Source organism: Oncorhynchus tshawytscha, unplaced genomic scaffold, assembly GCF_018296145.1.
Source record: "Oncorhynchus tshawytscha isolate Ot180627B unplaced genomic scaffold, Otsh_v2.0 Un_scaffold_530_pilon_pilon, whole genome shotgun sequence".
Classification (NCBI taxonomy): Eukaryota; Metazoa; Chordata; class Actinopteri; order Salmoniformes; family Salmonidae; genus Oncorhynchus; species Oncorhynchus tshawytscha.
Genome location: NW_024609811.1, coordinates 310480 through 326330, shown reverse-complemented (window position 1 = coordinate 326330; position 15851 = coordinate 310480). Strand labels below are relative to the sequence as shown.

General features: G+C 42.0%; 1 protein-coding gene across 1 annotated transcript in view; it reads left to right on the top strand.

The window, feature by feature from the left end:
• Positions 1 to 2109: 2109 nt before the first annotated feature.
• Positions 2110 to 15851, top strand: part of adamtsl5 (ADAMTS like 5) — a 70613-nt gene continuing 56871 nt past the window's right edge. Inside the window, exon 1 of the mRNA XM_042318615.1 lies at positions 2110 to 3358. Within this exon, the coding sequence (XP_042174549.1) occupies positions 3339 to 3358 (20 nt within the window). The 5' untranslated portion in view covers positions 2110 to 3338. The remainder of the gene's footprint in view (positions 3359 to 15851) is intronic.

Here is a 15851-nt window from a genome sequence, read left to right as displayed (position 1 = left end):
TTTACGAACACACCCTATGTAATTGCAAAATGTATTTAAAGAATTGCATTGACAGTCAAGATCACACAGCTAGGCCTGCGACTGCATTCCATTGGGATCATCTTTTGGCGTGGTTAGACTGTTTTGCTCTGTTATGGCTGCATAGCTACCGATGGTAGCTCAAGGTCACTGTCTAAAGGTTGTGTTCATTAGACACCAAACGGATGAAAACAGATTTAAACAGGGAGGCATTACCTGTTCTGTTTCAGTTGAAAAATGTGTTAGAACGCTTCCCGTTGTGTGCCCTAATGAACACACCCTTAGTTTTTCTGCTTTAGTAATAGATTAGAGCGTTCGTGCAGATAGCTCTCTGTAGGTTTGGGTCAGGGTGAGGCCGTGTTGTTTCTTGATGATAACTCTGTCATGGAGATTGTTCAAACTTCAGTCCTGGAAAGGACATGCAGGGGTGAAAGTGCTGTAGGAAATTACAGATTATCGTCCCTGCTTTGTCCTGACTTGTCAAATGTCACTGTGACATTGTGCACATTTTCAAATCCTATGAGTGATTGGCCGATTTCACAAAATGTTTTACTTTTGAAAGTACACACAGCAGCAGGAGATGCCTTAGGCGTAAATTACACCAAGGCCAGAAATAGGAGAGAAGCCCAGATGATTTCCCAGAGAGAGAGAGAGAGACATGAAATGAATGAGGTGTCTTGACTTGCAGATTAAGATAATGTTCAAGTCCCGGAGGTGTCAGACAGGCAGCACTGAGCTGCTGAGAGGAGAGCAGAGCAGAGGACTGAGGAGTAGGAAAGGGTTGAAGAGGGGAGACACTGGACACTGGGTGTGTGATGAGACCTATGGGGAGGAGGTGTGTGATGAGGCATATGGGGAGGAGGTGTGTGATGAGACCTATGGGGAGGAGGTGTGTGATGAGGCCTATGGGGAGGAGGTGTGTGATGTGGCCTATGGAGAGGAGGTGTGTGATGAGGCCTATGGGGAGGAGGTGTGTGATGAGGCCTATGGGGAGGAGGTGTGTGGTGTGGCCTATGGAGAGGAGGTGTGTGATGAGGCCTATGGGGAGGAGGTGTGTGATGAGGCCTATGGGGAGGAGGTGTGTGATGAGGCCTATGGAGAGGAGGTGTGTGATGAGGCCTATGGGGAGGAGGTGTGTGATGAGGCCTATGGGGAGGAGGTGTGTGATGAGGCCTATGGGGAGGAGGTGTGTGATGAGGCCTATGGGGAGGAGGTGTGTGATGAGGCCTATGGGGAGGAGGTGTGTGATGAGGCCTATGGGGAGAGACAGGCAGTCTGGGACTCATTGTCAGAGAGACGGATCACACGTCACTCTCCATGTTCTTTTCTCCTATCACTTTTTTACTGGACATTGGTACAACCGCATGGCAAAAATAGGATTCTTTCACTAATAGCCAAAGAGATCATTTAAGTGTCATAGGCCTTTATGTAATATAGGTTCAAAGAGCAAAAAGTTTGAAAGGCAGCTTGTAGCCATGTAACCTACAGGTCAAGAAGAATGCAGAGCAGAACTTTTGTGTCTGACAGCTACAGTAGCCTGCCACAGACAGTATACACAGTAGGCTTGATACAGGTAACTGTCAGAATAAAGGAAACACCAACATAGTGTCTTCATAGGGTGAAGAAACCTTTTTGGACTCCAGGTAGAACCCCTTTGGGCTCCAGGAAGAACCCTTTCCACAGAAGGTTCTACATGGAAGCCAAAAGGGATATCCTGTTGCGACAGCCGAAGAACCCTTTTGGAAATCTTTTTCTAAGAGTGCAGCCATGGTAGGCAAAACAATGGGCAACTGGGCATTTTTATACATGACCCTAAGCATGTTGTTAATTGCTTAATTAACTCATGAACCACATCTGTGTGAAAGCATCTGCTTTCAATATACTTTGTATCCCTCATTTACTCAAGTGCTTCCTTTATTTTGACAGTTATGTGCACATAACGCAGTCCCCAACTCTCTAATCATTTCAGACACACAGACTAAAATAGCAGATCCTTCGATTCCTGGTTTTTTTTTTTTTGCGCGATAGCACTCTCGATTGGACGCGCGGAGTGAAAGGGGGAGTGTTTACTACATGTTCAATGGAATGCAGCATAGGGGAGCGGGCCTCAGGTGTAGGCAGCGTGCTGAAGCGATAACTGGATACGCTCAGATATGAGAGAAGCTTTTTTTTCCGGCGAGTTTCTTTTTTGACAAGCTGATCCCTATTGGTGAACTATAACTAAAGGGTGGTTGTCGCTTGCGGGGTTGACATTATTTATTGACAGCGTTCTATTCTATCTGAAAAGGCTTGCGTGTGTAAGATATTCACCAAAAGGACTGGGCCCTAAACAACTTGTTTCAATTCAGAGAGAGAGGGACAGGGCTACCTACCTGTCCTGTTGGTTGCTGGTAGCGGCGTATCAGAAGGATATTATTTTCCGGCTGCAAGTGGAACAGACGTTGACTCATGAAGAATACAGAGGAGTAACCTAGTCATAATTTTATTTGCTTAGCATATCTATTTGTTCGTAATGCTCCACCAACCTGTAAGAGCTCGTTCAAAAAAAGTTGCTTAAATGGGAAAAAACACAATTATCCTTATATTTTTCACAATATTGATTTTGTGCGCATGTGAAAATAGACAGCGGTAGGCTAAATCGAACGTTCATGCCATTTTAAGAGCATATGCCTACTGTTCTAATATTAGCCTACCGTTGCTAAATTGCCTGAATTGTAAACCAAATTTGTCAGATTGCAATCTTATTATTGCCAGTAGTTTAGCCTATGCTTTCTGTACACTAATCTAGCAATCGGGTGTGCGATCACCTGCGCTATTGGCACCATTCCAATGATAAACCATTGCGTTTTCCAATGTTATCCGCAGAAAAGTTATCGCTGAGAATAGGACATAATACAAATGTCATTTAATCCTGCACGGCCAGGCGCAGAGCGCAGTGTGTGTCCTGTGACATTGCACCTGAATGTCTACTTGGCGAGAGAGATGAGTTTTGCCTCGTCTTCCAAAAGAGATTCGTCGCGCCTTTCGCAGAAAGAACATGGACTAGAACTGGATATATTTGGAACTCGTTGGATAGCCAAACGTTCTAAGCCTGAATGAAAGAGATCACAAGTTAATTATCTGGTTATGGTATTTCAACAAAGTATGAATTTCAACCAAATTTGAGCTTAAATTCGTGAACGTTCTCTTGGACTCCACTGACTCCGGGATGCCCAACAAACCAATTGACTGAGCTGAAACTGCTTGGATCATGATGCAAGCGTAAAATTGCACCTGACATCGAATGCAACACAGCTGATCACATTTGACAAGGACATACTATGTCAACATTACCAACCAGGTAAGATGCAGGTGTATGGTTATAAACGCAGGTGTATGGTTATAAACAGTTTAACATTTGATATAGCCTACAAGTTTATGTACAAGTGTAGCCTATATGCTGAAGTAGCCTATGTTTATGCTGAAGTATATGTTTATGACATTGTACATTAAAAAAATATGACGTTGTACATACCTCTGATAAAGTTACCATTAATCCACACAGCCTAATTGTTATAGTGAAAGAAAGGGGAGTATTTAGTGGCCCATATCAAGTGATTTTAAGTTGATTTAGGAACTTGGCAAACTCACACCTAGTCGATTATTACTGTAATCCGAGGTGTGTGTGTGTGTGTGTGTGTGTGTGTGTGCGTGCGTGCACGTGTGCGCGCTACACCAGTTGTTCCCAAATTTTTTATAGTCCCATACCCCTTCAAACATTCAACCTCCAGCTTTGTACCCCTCTAGCACCAGGGTCTTCGTTCTCTCAAATGTTGTTTTTTGCCATCATTGTAAGCCTGCCACACACACTATAAGATACATTTATTAACTTCTTATGGCTGCAGGGGCAGTATTGAGTGGCTTGGATGCCCAGAGGTGCCCAGAGTAAACGGCCTGCTCCTCAGTCCCAGTTGCTAATATATGCATATTAGCATTGGATAGAAAACACTCTGAAGTTTCTAAAACTGTTTGAATGATGTCTGTGAGTAGAACAGAACTCACATGGCAGGCAAAAAACCTGAGAAGAAATCCAAACAGGAAGTGGGAAATCTGAGGTTGGTTGATTTTCAACCCAGCCCCTAGTGAATACACAGTGGGATATTGGTTATGTTGCACTTCCTAAGGCTTCCACTAGATGTCAAGCGTCTTTAGAAACTTGAATGATGCTTCTACTGTGATGTGAAGCCGGATGGGAGCTGTTTGAGTCAGTGGTCTGGCAGAGAGCCAGGTCCTGGTCACACGCATTTCACATGATAGCGACTTGCGTTCCATGGCTTTTCTACAGACATAGGAATTCTCTGGTTGGAACGTTATTGAAGATTTATGATAACAACATCCTAAAGATTGATTCTATACTAAGTTTGACAAGTTTCTTCGACTTGTAATATAACTTTTTGAAGTTTTCGTTCGGCTGGACCTGCACGAGCGTTTGGATTTGTGTACTAAACGTGCTAACAAAAGTAGCTACTTGGACATAAATAATGGACATTATTGAACAAAACAAACATTTATTGTGGAACTAGGATTCCTGGGAGTGCATTCTGATGAAAATCATCAAAGGTAAGGGAATATTTATAATGTTATTTCTGATTTCTGTTGACTCCAACATGGCGGATAATTTTTTTTTTCTGAGTGCCGTCTCAGATTATTGCATGGTTTGCTTTTTCCGTAAAGTTGAAAAAAAATCTGACACAGCGGTTGCATTAACTTCTTGACGCACCCATCCCGTATCATTTTCGTCAACATCCGCTGAATTGCAGAGTGCCAATTCAAATTAAATTACTACAAATATTTAATTTTCATGATATCACAAGTGCAATATAGCAAAACACAATTTAGCTTGTTGTTAATCCACCTGGCATGTCAGATTTCAAAAAAGCTTTTCGGTGAAAGCATTCCAAGTGTTTATGTAAGGACATCTCTCTCAGCAGACAAAACATTACAAACAGCTAGCAGCAAAGTAGATTGGTCACGAAAGTCAGAAAAGCAATAAAATGAATGGCTTACCTTTGATGATCTTCGGATGTTTGCACTCACGAGACTCCCAGTTACACAATAAATGTTCCTTTTGTTCCATAAAGATTATTTTATATCCAAAATTCCTCCATTTGGTCGGCGCATTATGTTCAGAAATCCACAGGCTCGAGCGGTCAAGACGGGGCAGACGAAAATTCCAAATAGTATGCGTAAAGTTCGTAGAAACATGTCAAAGTTTTTTATAATCAATCCTCAGGTTGTTTTTACAATATATAATCAATAATTTTTCAACCAGACAGTAGCTTCTTCAATAGGAGAGAGAGAGAAAATGTCTGTCCACTCTGTTGGCGCATGCAAAACGCTGCTGGCACCCAGCCATCCACTGACGCGATCTGATCTTTCTTGCTCATTTTTCAGAATAAAAGCCTGAAACTATGTCTAAAGACTGTTCACACCATGTGGAAGCCATAGAAAAAGGAATGTGGTTGATATCCCTCCTCTTGATGCTACCCATCCCGGATCCGGGATCGTGACTACGGCTCAAGCTCATTAGCATAACGCATAATGTGAAAAAATATTCTTAGACATATTTAACCTCCACACCTACACAAGTCCAATAGCTCAAATGAAAGATAAACACCTTGTTCATCTACCCAGCAAGTCAGATTTCTAAAATGTTTTACGGCGAAAACATAGCACACATTTATATTAGACCACCACCGAAACAAAATGCAAGCGGCGGCCATTTTGTCCCAGAAAATATAAAATTTAAAAGTAGGATTAAAAAATAAATAATTCACTAACCTTTTGAAAATCTTCATCAGATGACAGTAATATTACATGTTACACAGTACATTTTTTTTTTTTTTTTCAATAATATGCCATTAATATCCATAAATCTCTGTTTACAATGACGACATTTCAAAAAATGCTACTCAAAATGTCCGGAGAAATTATGATAGCTCGGACAGATAACGTCAGATAACAAGCAATAAACATGACTAAATATACATGTTCTACATATAGTTACAAAGATACACTTCTTCTTAATACAACCGCTGTGTTACATTTATTTTTAACGTTACAGAATTCGTTCACTAGTCTATGCTATGAGTCGGCGCTCAGATATTAGCAGTGTCTCCTCTACGTTTGGAGTCCACAGAAACCCAAAATAACCACATAAATATTCCCTTACCTTTGATGTTCTTCGATCAGAAGACGTAGAAGGAGTCATACTTACCCAATACATCGTTTGGTTTCAAGTTGTGCGTCTTTGTATTAGCATATGCTAACAGCTTCAGCTGAAATGCACCCAAAATAACTTCTGCTCCTTCTGGTCCCGCACTCTTGCGCAATCAAACTTCAAAATTACATATTATATGTTGACTAAACTGGTCAAACTAAGTGCAGAATCGAGCAAAATTATGTTTTTATCATGTAAAACAATGATCATCGCGAACAAACGAACCGGCTTCAACTGGTGTCTATTGGAAAAGAACGTTCCCCAAATCGGCCGCGCGCAATAGAGTGCATGTATGTGAGAGTGAACCGGGCATTTTCGCCCGCCAAAGGATGAGGGAGCGCGAAATTCAAACAATGAACGTGCCAATTGAAAGCAGACATCGCGCTGAACAAATACATACTGTTCCCAGATCGGTAGCTGCCTGGGAAGGGTGGGGGCGATGACGTCAAAGTTGACCCAACTTTTCTCTTGACAAGAGAGAGTTTGGGAGAAAGGCTGCCCTGAGAGTTCTGCTTTACATACAGACATAATTTAAACGGTTTTAGAAACTTTAGAGTGTTTTCTATTCAATAATTATTATTATATGCATATATTAGCAATTTTGGAAAAAATATTTTCAGTTTACTATGGGCACGCACTTCCTCCAACGGGGCAGTATTGAGCCATAAGCTCAAGAGGTTAAATGGAGGGAAGGCATGCAATGGAACAGGAAGCTTTCAAAATAGAAGCCACTTCCTGGTTGGATTTTCCTCAGGTTTTCAACTGCAATATCAGTTCTGTTAAACTCACAGACAATATTTTGACAGTTTTGGAAACTTTAGTGTGTTTTCTATCCTAATCTGACAATTACATGCATATTCTGAGCCTGAGAAATAGGCAGTTTCATTTGGGTACGTTTTTCATCCAAACATCAAAATACTGCACCCTACAATCAACAAGTTAAGGAGAGGTATATCTATATTTCCATGTCTAACAATTGTATTTATCAACATTTTAAAATGAGTATTTCTGTAAAATGATGTGGCTCTCTGCAATATCACCGGGTGTTTTTGGAACTAGTGAAGGTAACGCGCCAATGTACACTGAGATTTAAAAAAATATAAATATGAACTTTATCAAACAAAACTTACATGTATTGTGTTACATGAAGTCCTATGAGTGTCATCTGATGAAGATCATCAAAGGTTAGTGATTAATTTTATCTCTATTTGTGCTTTTTGTGACTCCTCTCTGGCTGGAAAATGGCTGAATTTTTCGGTGAGTTGGTGGTGACCTAACATAATCGTTTGTGGTGCTTTCGCTGTAAAGCCTATTTGAAATCGGACACTGTGGTGGGATTAACAACAAGATGACCTTTAAAACGGTATAAAATACATGTATGTTTGAGGAATTGTAATTTTAATTATTATTAGAAATGTTAATTTCTGTTGTTTTGAATTTGGCGCCCTGCACTTTCACTGGCTGTTGTCATATCGATCCCGTTAACGGGATTGCAGCCGTAAGAAGTTTTAAATATAAGAATGAGTGTGAGTTTGTCACAACCCGGCTTGTGGGAAGTGACAAAGAGCTCTTATAGGATCAGGGCACAAATAATCAATAATTTTGCTCTTTATTTAACCATCTTACATATAAAACCTTATTTGTTCATCTATGAATAACACACCACAGGTTAATGAGAAGGGTGTGCTTGAAAGGATGCACATAACTCTGCAGTGTTGGGTTGTATTGGAGAGAGTCTGTTTTAAATCATTTTCCACACAGTCTGTGTCTATTTAGCTTTCATGCTAGTGAGGGCTGAGAATCCACTCTCACATAGATACGTGGTTGCAAAGGGCATCACTGTCTTAACAGCTCGATTTGCCAAGGCAGGATACTCTGAGTGCAGCCCAATCCAGAAATCTGACGGTGGTTCTGATTTTAAATAACATTTTCACAGAACCGCTAGTTTTGATGACGCTCTCTTGTTCAGATATCGGTAAGTGGACTGGAGGCAGGGCAGGAAACGAATCCAGATTTTTGTGTCATTCGTGTCTGGAAAGTACCTGCGTAATTGCCCACCCAACTCACTCAGCTGCTTCGCTATATCACATTTGATATTGTCCGTAAGCTTGAGTTCATTTGCACACAAAAAATTATACAATGATGGAAAGACCTGTGTGTTGTCCTTGTTAATGCAGACAGAGAAGAGATCCAACTTCTTAATCAGCCTCAATTTTGTCCCGCACATTGAATATAGTTGCGGAGAGTCCCTGTAATCCTAGATTCAGATCATTCAGGTGAGAAAAAACATCACCCACACAGGCCAGTCGTGTGAGAAACTCGTCATCATGCAACCAGTCAGACAAGTGAGACTTTTTACAGGCCAGTCAGTAAAAACTTTAAGCCTGTTTCTCAATTCAAAAAAACGTGTCAATACTTTGCCCCTTGATAACCAGCGCACTTCTGTATGTTGTAAAAGCGTTACATGGTCGCTGCCAATATCATTGCACAGTGCAGAAAATACACAATAGTTCAGGGGCCTTGCTTTAACAAAGTTCACCATTTTCACTGTAGTGTCCAAAATGTCTTTCAAGCTGTCAGGCATTCCCTTGGCAGTAAGAGCCTCTCGGTGGATGCTGCAGTGTGCCTAAGTGGCGTCGGGAGTAACTGCTTGCACGGGCATTACCACTCCACTATGTCTCCCTGTCATGGATTTTGCGCCATCAGTACAGACACCAACATAAGCAGCAGCTGCATTTGGCTACATTTGGACCGTTAGTGGAATTCCCACGAGAGAGTAACGGCTCATGTGATTGGATGAGTAACGGCTCATGTGATTGGATGTTAATTATTTGACTAGGCTACCTGTATTTGACATGTATTTTTGGCAGTGAAACGAGGCTACTCAGGTAAGAAAAAAACCTCACCCAAATGTATAGACCCATTGGAAAATATAAATGGACTGTTGGAAAATGTGAATAACATTTTTATTTGGCGTACCCCTGAAGGCATTGCGCGTACCACAGTTTGGGAATACCTGGTCTACACCAAGGGATGGTCGGTGATAAATTCCAGTGTCAGTTTGTCTCCTGTGTGACTGTGTAGCCTACTATATATATATATATATAATGGTGTTAGTGTATTAAAGCATCCATGTCTGATTTATCCAATTTAACTATGAAGGTGCTGTGTGATTTGTATATGAGTATATTAAGATTATTTAGAGAACACATGATCTTTTCAACAATAAACAACTGTAAGATTACCTGTGATGTATAGCCCAATGTACATGGTATGTCCTTGAATGGAGGTTGGCTAACACTTAAAAAATGTTATTTTTAGGTCTAGTGACTACACATTATGATAAACAAGTGAAAGTTTGGTCTTGAACGCCCTGACAAACATACAGCGTGTGTGTGTACGTGCTTTTGTTTGCTGTGTAACAGTAACAGTCCCTATCAGAGTATGATGCAGATACAGTCAGGCATACTCATCAAGAGTGGAGTGAAGTAACCTTACTAGTCTGAGGTAACCCCCATTCATATACTGAGAGACTGCAGCAGTGTGGCTTGTATAGAAGCCCCTGGCTGTGCATTCCTCTCATCCGGCTCCATTACCTTTATCTCTAAATGTCAGAGGCTATAAATATCCAGCTTCATACATATCCCATCATGGCAGTTCTACAGAACCGCCCCACTAGAATAAGGGGAGTCTCATGGCTGCTCTACAGAACCGCCCCACTAGAATAAGGGGAGTCTCATGGCTGTTCTACAGAACCGCCCCACTAGAATAAGGGGAGTCTCATGGCTGTTCTACAGAACCGCCCCACTAGAATAAGGGGAGTCTCATAGCTGTTCTACAGAACCGCCCCACTAGAATAAGGGGAGTCTCATGGCTGTTCTACAGAAGCTCCCCACTAGAATAAGGGGAGTCTCATGGCTGTTCTACAGAAGCTCCCCACTAGAATACGGGGAGTCTCATGGCTGTTCTATAGAACTGCCCCACTAGAATAAGGGGAGTCTCATGGCTGTTCTATAGAACCGCCCCACTAGAATAAGGGAGTCTCATGGCTGTTCTACAGAAGCTCCCCACTGTAATAAGGGGAGTCTCATGGCTGTTCTACAGAAGCTCCCCACTAGAATACGGGGAGTCTCATGGCTGTTCTATAGAACTGCCCCACTAGAATAAGGGGAGTCTCATGGCTGTTCTATAGAACCGCCCCACTAGAATAAGGGGAGTCTCATGGCTGTTCTATAGAACCGCCCCACTAGAATAAGGGGAGTCTCATGGCTGTTCTACAGAACCGCCCCACTAGAATAAGGGGAGTCTCATGGCTGTTCTACAGAACCGCCCCACTAGAATAAGGGGAGTCTCATGGCTGTTCTACAGAACCGCCCCACTAGAATAAGGGGAGTCTCATGGCTGTTCTATAGAACCGCCCCACTAGAATAAGGGGAGTCTCATGGCTGTTCTATAGAACTGCCCCACTAGAATAAGGGGAGTCTCATGGCTGTTCTACAGAAGCTCCCCACTAGAATACGGGGAATCTCATGGCTGTTCTATAGAACCACCCCACTAGAATAAGGGGAGTCTCATGGCTGTTCTATAGAACCACCCCACTAGAATAAAGGGAGTCTCATGGCTGTTGGAATGAGGGGACTTGATTGTGCCTCAATACTCAATCCCTAATAGGAGTTGAGGTGTTTTATTTTCCTGAAGAGTTGAAGTATAATCTACTGTTCCTAGATATTGTATGTTATTCACTGAAGAAGATATTCCTGGGGGGAAATGAGAATCAGAACATCTGGGTGTGCTTTGGGATTTTAGACCTAATGAAGCACTTTTTGACTAAACAAATGCAGTTTTTCTATTAAAAGCACACATAAAATAGCGACTCTTCTCGACTTAATGGACGACATGAGCTTCCTCTTGATCAACCTATGATGTTTCCTTTACTGGTCTGTAGTCTGTCAAATTGGCTAATGTGAGATCAGGTTGAATGCTCGGGACATGAGAGGGATAACAGTCTTTCTCCCAGATCCGTCTCTTAAGGAATGTTTGTTTGGGAGCGAGACAGCTCAATGTACTATGGCACGCTGCTCAAATCCCTCCGGAATGAGTTCCCTAATTAAAGTGACAGCTTCAGAATGTCGATGTCGTCACTCGAGATCTCTTCCCCCGGGGGTGGAATTTCGATCGCTTGGCAATGGGCATGTATGTTTATGCATGAAGCAGTGTGTAATTGTTACTTTAATGAAGGTCATGGATAAGCAGGTCTCATCCTTGATGGTGTAAAGGAGGTTCGGATCAACGTTTGCGTGTTTGAAACCTGAAGACGTGCGACTGCTCTCCAAGCTCAGGGGCTCCGTGCGCAGGAGACCCGGATACACGGAACCTAAACTGGCTGCGCGATCGTGCATACATTTATTTTGTCCCCCCACACCAAACGCGATCACCACACACAGGTTAAAATATCAAAACAAACTCTGAACCGATGACATTAATTTGGGGACAGGTCGAAAAGCATTAAAAATGTATGGTAATTTGTCCTATTTAGCTAACATGCTGTTGCTAGCTAATTTGTCCTAGGATATAAACATTGAGTTGTTATTTTACCTGAAATGCACAAGGTCCTATACTCCGACAATTAATCCACACAGAACGGCCAACCAAATAGTTTCCAGTCATCTCTCCTCCTTCCAGGCTTTTTCATCTTTGATCTTATATGGTGATGGCATCTATACTTTCATAGTATTACCACGACAACCGGCAAAACAGTTTGGTTATACCCACGTGGGTACCTGCTTCTATAAACCAATGAGGAGATGGGAGAGGCAGGACTTGCAGCGCGATCTGCATCAGAAATAGAAAGAAGTTCTATTTTATCCCTTGGCATAGCAGACAATTGTTGGCACACGCGAGCAGTGTGGGTGCAATGATTGAATAACATGTATTTCTAAATGTATTTTGCATGTAAGGCCATCGGCATACTGGGATTGTGTCAATTTCAGATGAATCAAATGTTCTTTCAATGGGAGTGATCAGTTGCCGGATAAATGAAAATGGATGATTGTCTGACAAAAAAAACGCACAAACTTTGTCTTTAGACTGATTAAACTCTTGATTTGTGTTGTACTTTTGACAGTTTCATAGTTGTTCATGAGTCTGTGTGGCAGTAGCCTTAGTACTCTGGTCGGTCACACTGTGATATAGCCTCTTCTGTTTTAAACTTTTGACACTTAAGCAGAGCCATGCCGAGCTGTACTGTGCTGGCCTGGTTATGTACCCACCATAGGTGCTGGAAGTGAAACCTCGCTGGAAATAACAACAATGTGAAAAGAACATACAGTATCTGAGCCGGCACAGTGGACTGTCGGTTTGGGTAAGCACAACTATACCTTGTATTTTTGTGCGGTTGGGATATACTAATGATTCAAATAATGTGGATGGATCCTCATTGAGTGACAGTGGAGTGTCGCAGAGTACACTGTCAGATAAGACTTTACAGGTCAATAGTCACGTCAGGAATGCTATGACTATGATAGTTCAGTTGTTTGTCTATATTAATGTCACCTTGCACTTTCTCCCCCAATCACATGTTTATGTGTTTGCTGGTATTCCATTGTACTCTGGTCCCAGATCTGTTTGTGCTGTCTCTCAACTTCTATCATCATATGATTTGGCATGAATGATGACCACACAGATGTAGGATCTTAATTTTACCAATCTGTCGCAGGAGAACTTTCCTGCAATGCAGGAAATGTAGTGTAGTGTTGTGTATTTGAGGCTTAATAGACAACGGATGTTTCTAATACCCTCTATGAAATGTCAGACTTGATTTTTCATTACGAAAAATGTATCAGCCCCTACAAAAATGGCCATGAATTATCATTCACATTTCCTGTTGCTACAGGATTATTTTCCTGCTGTAGGAGACTGGTTAAAATTAAGATCCTACAATATTAGGCGTTAGCTACAGTGGGGAGAACAAGTATTTGATACACTGCCGATTTCGCAGGTTTTCCCTACTTACAAAGCATGTAGAGGTCTGTAATTTGTATCATAGGTACGTCAACTGTGAGAGACACAATCTAAAACAAAAATTAAGTCATTAATTTGCATTTTATTGCATGACATAAGTATTTGATACATCAGAAAAGCAGAACTTAATATTTGGTACATAAAACTTTGTTTGCAATTATAGAGATCTTACGTTTCCTGTAGTTCTTGACCAGGTTTGCACACACTGCAGCAGGGATTTTGGCCCACTCCTCCATACAGACCTTCTCCAGATCCTTCAGGTTTCGGGGCTGTCGCTGGGCAATACAGACTTTCAGCTCCCTCCAAAGATTTTCTATTGGGTTCAGGTCTGGAGACTGGCTAAGCCACTCCAGGACCTTGAGATGCTTCTTACGGAGCCACTCCTTAGTTGCCCTGGCTGTGTGTTTCGGGTCGTTGTCTTGCTGGAAGACCCAGGTCTTACTGAGGGAAGGAGGTTGTTGGCCAAGATCTCGCAATACATGGTCCCATCAATCCTCCCCTCAATACGGTGCAGTCGTCCTGTCCCCTTTGCAGAAAAGCATCCCCAAAGAATGATGTACTCATCCTTCTTCTTCCTCCAAACACAGCGAGTGGAGTTTAGTCCAAAAAGCTCTGTTTTTGTCTCATCAGACCACATGACCTTCTCCCATTCCTCCTCTGGATCATCCAGATGGTCATTGGCAAACTTCAGACGGGCCTGGACATGCGCCGGCTTGAGCAGGGGGAACTTGCGTGCGCTGCAGGATTTTAATCCATGACGGCGTAGTGTGTTACTTATGGTTTTCTTTGAGACTGTGGTCCCAGCTCTCTTCGGGTCATTGACCAGGTCCTGCCGTGTAGTTCTGGGCAGATCCCTCACCTTCCTCATGATCATTGATGCCCCACGAGGTGAGATCTTGCATGGAGCCCCAGACCGAGTGTGATTGACCGTCATCTTGAACTTCTTCCATTTTCTAATAATTGCGCCAATAGTTGTTGCCTTCTCACCAAGCTGCTTGCCTATTGTCCTGTAGCCCATCCCAGCTTTGTGCATGTCTACAATTGTATCCCTGATGTCCTTACACAGCTCTCTGGTCTTGTCCATTGTGGAGAGGTTGGAGTCTCTATGATTGAGTGTGTGGACAGGTGTCTTTTATACAGGTAACGAGTTCAAACAGGTGCAGTTAATACAGGTAATGAGTGGAGAACAGGAGGGCGTCTTAAAGAAAAACTAACAGGTCTGTGAGAGCTGGAATTCTTACTGGTTGTAGGTGATCAAATACTTATGTCATGCAATAAAATGCTAATTAATTACTTAAATCATACCATGTGATTTTCTGGATTTTTGTTTTAGATTCCGTCTCTCACAGTTGAAGTGTACCTATGATAAAACATTACAGACCTCTACATGCTGTGTAAGTAGGAAAACCTGCAATATCGGCAGTGTATCAAATACTTGTTCTCCCCACTGTATACGGCACAAACAGACCTGGGACACTCCAAAATCTCTAGCCACTTTAATAATAAAAAAATGGATGTAATTATTGTATCACTAGTCACTTTAAACAATGCCACTTTATATAATGTTTACATACCCTACATTACTCGTCTCATATGTATATACTGTACTCTACTATCTACTCCATCTTGCTTATGCCGCACGGCCATCACTCATCCATATATTTATATATACAGTGCCTTGCGAAAGTATTTGGCCCCCTTGAACTTTGCGACCTTTTGCCACATTTCAGGCTTCAAACATAAAGATATAAAACTGTATTTTTTTGTGAAGAATCAACAACAAGTGGGACACAATCATGAAGTTGAACGACATTTATTGGATATTTCAAACTTTTTTAACAAATCAAAAACTGAAAAATTGGGCGTGCAAAATTATTCAGCCCCTTTACTTTCAGTGCAGCAAACTCTCTCCAGAAGTTCAGTGAGGATCTCTGAATGATCCAATGTTGACCTAAATGACTAATGATGATAAATACAATCCACCTGTGTGTAATCAAGTCTCCGTATAAATGCACCTGCACTGTGATAGTCTCAGAGGTCCGTTAAAAGCGCAGAGAGCATCATGAAGAACAAGGAACACACCAGGCAGGTCCGAGATACTGTTGTGAAGAAGTTTAAAGCCGGATTTGGATACAAAAAGATTTCCCAAGCTGTAAACATCCCAAGGAGCACTGTGCAAGCGATAATATTGAAATGGAAGGAGTATCAGACCACGGCAAATCTACCAAGACATGGCCGTCCCTCTAAACTTTCAGCTCATACAAGGAGAAGACTGATCAGAGATGCAGCCAAGAGGCCCATGATCACTCTGGGTGAACTGCAGAGATCTACAGCTGAGGTGGGAGACTCTGTCCATAGGACAACAATCAGTCGTATATTGCACAAATCTGGCCTTTATGGAAGAGTGGCAAGAAGAAAGCCATTTCTTAAAGATATCCATAAAAAGTGTTGTTTAAAGTTTGCCACAAGCCACCTGGGAGACACACCAAACATGTAGAAGAAGGTGCTCTGGTCAGATGAAACCAGAATTGAACTTTTTGGCAACAATGCAAAA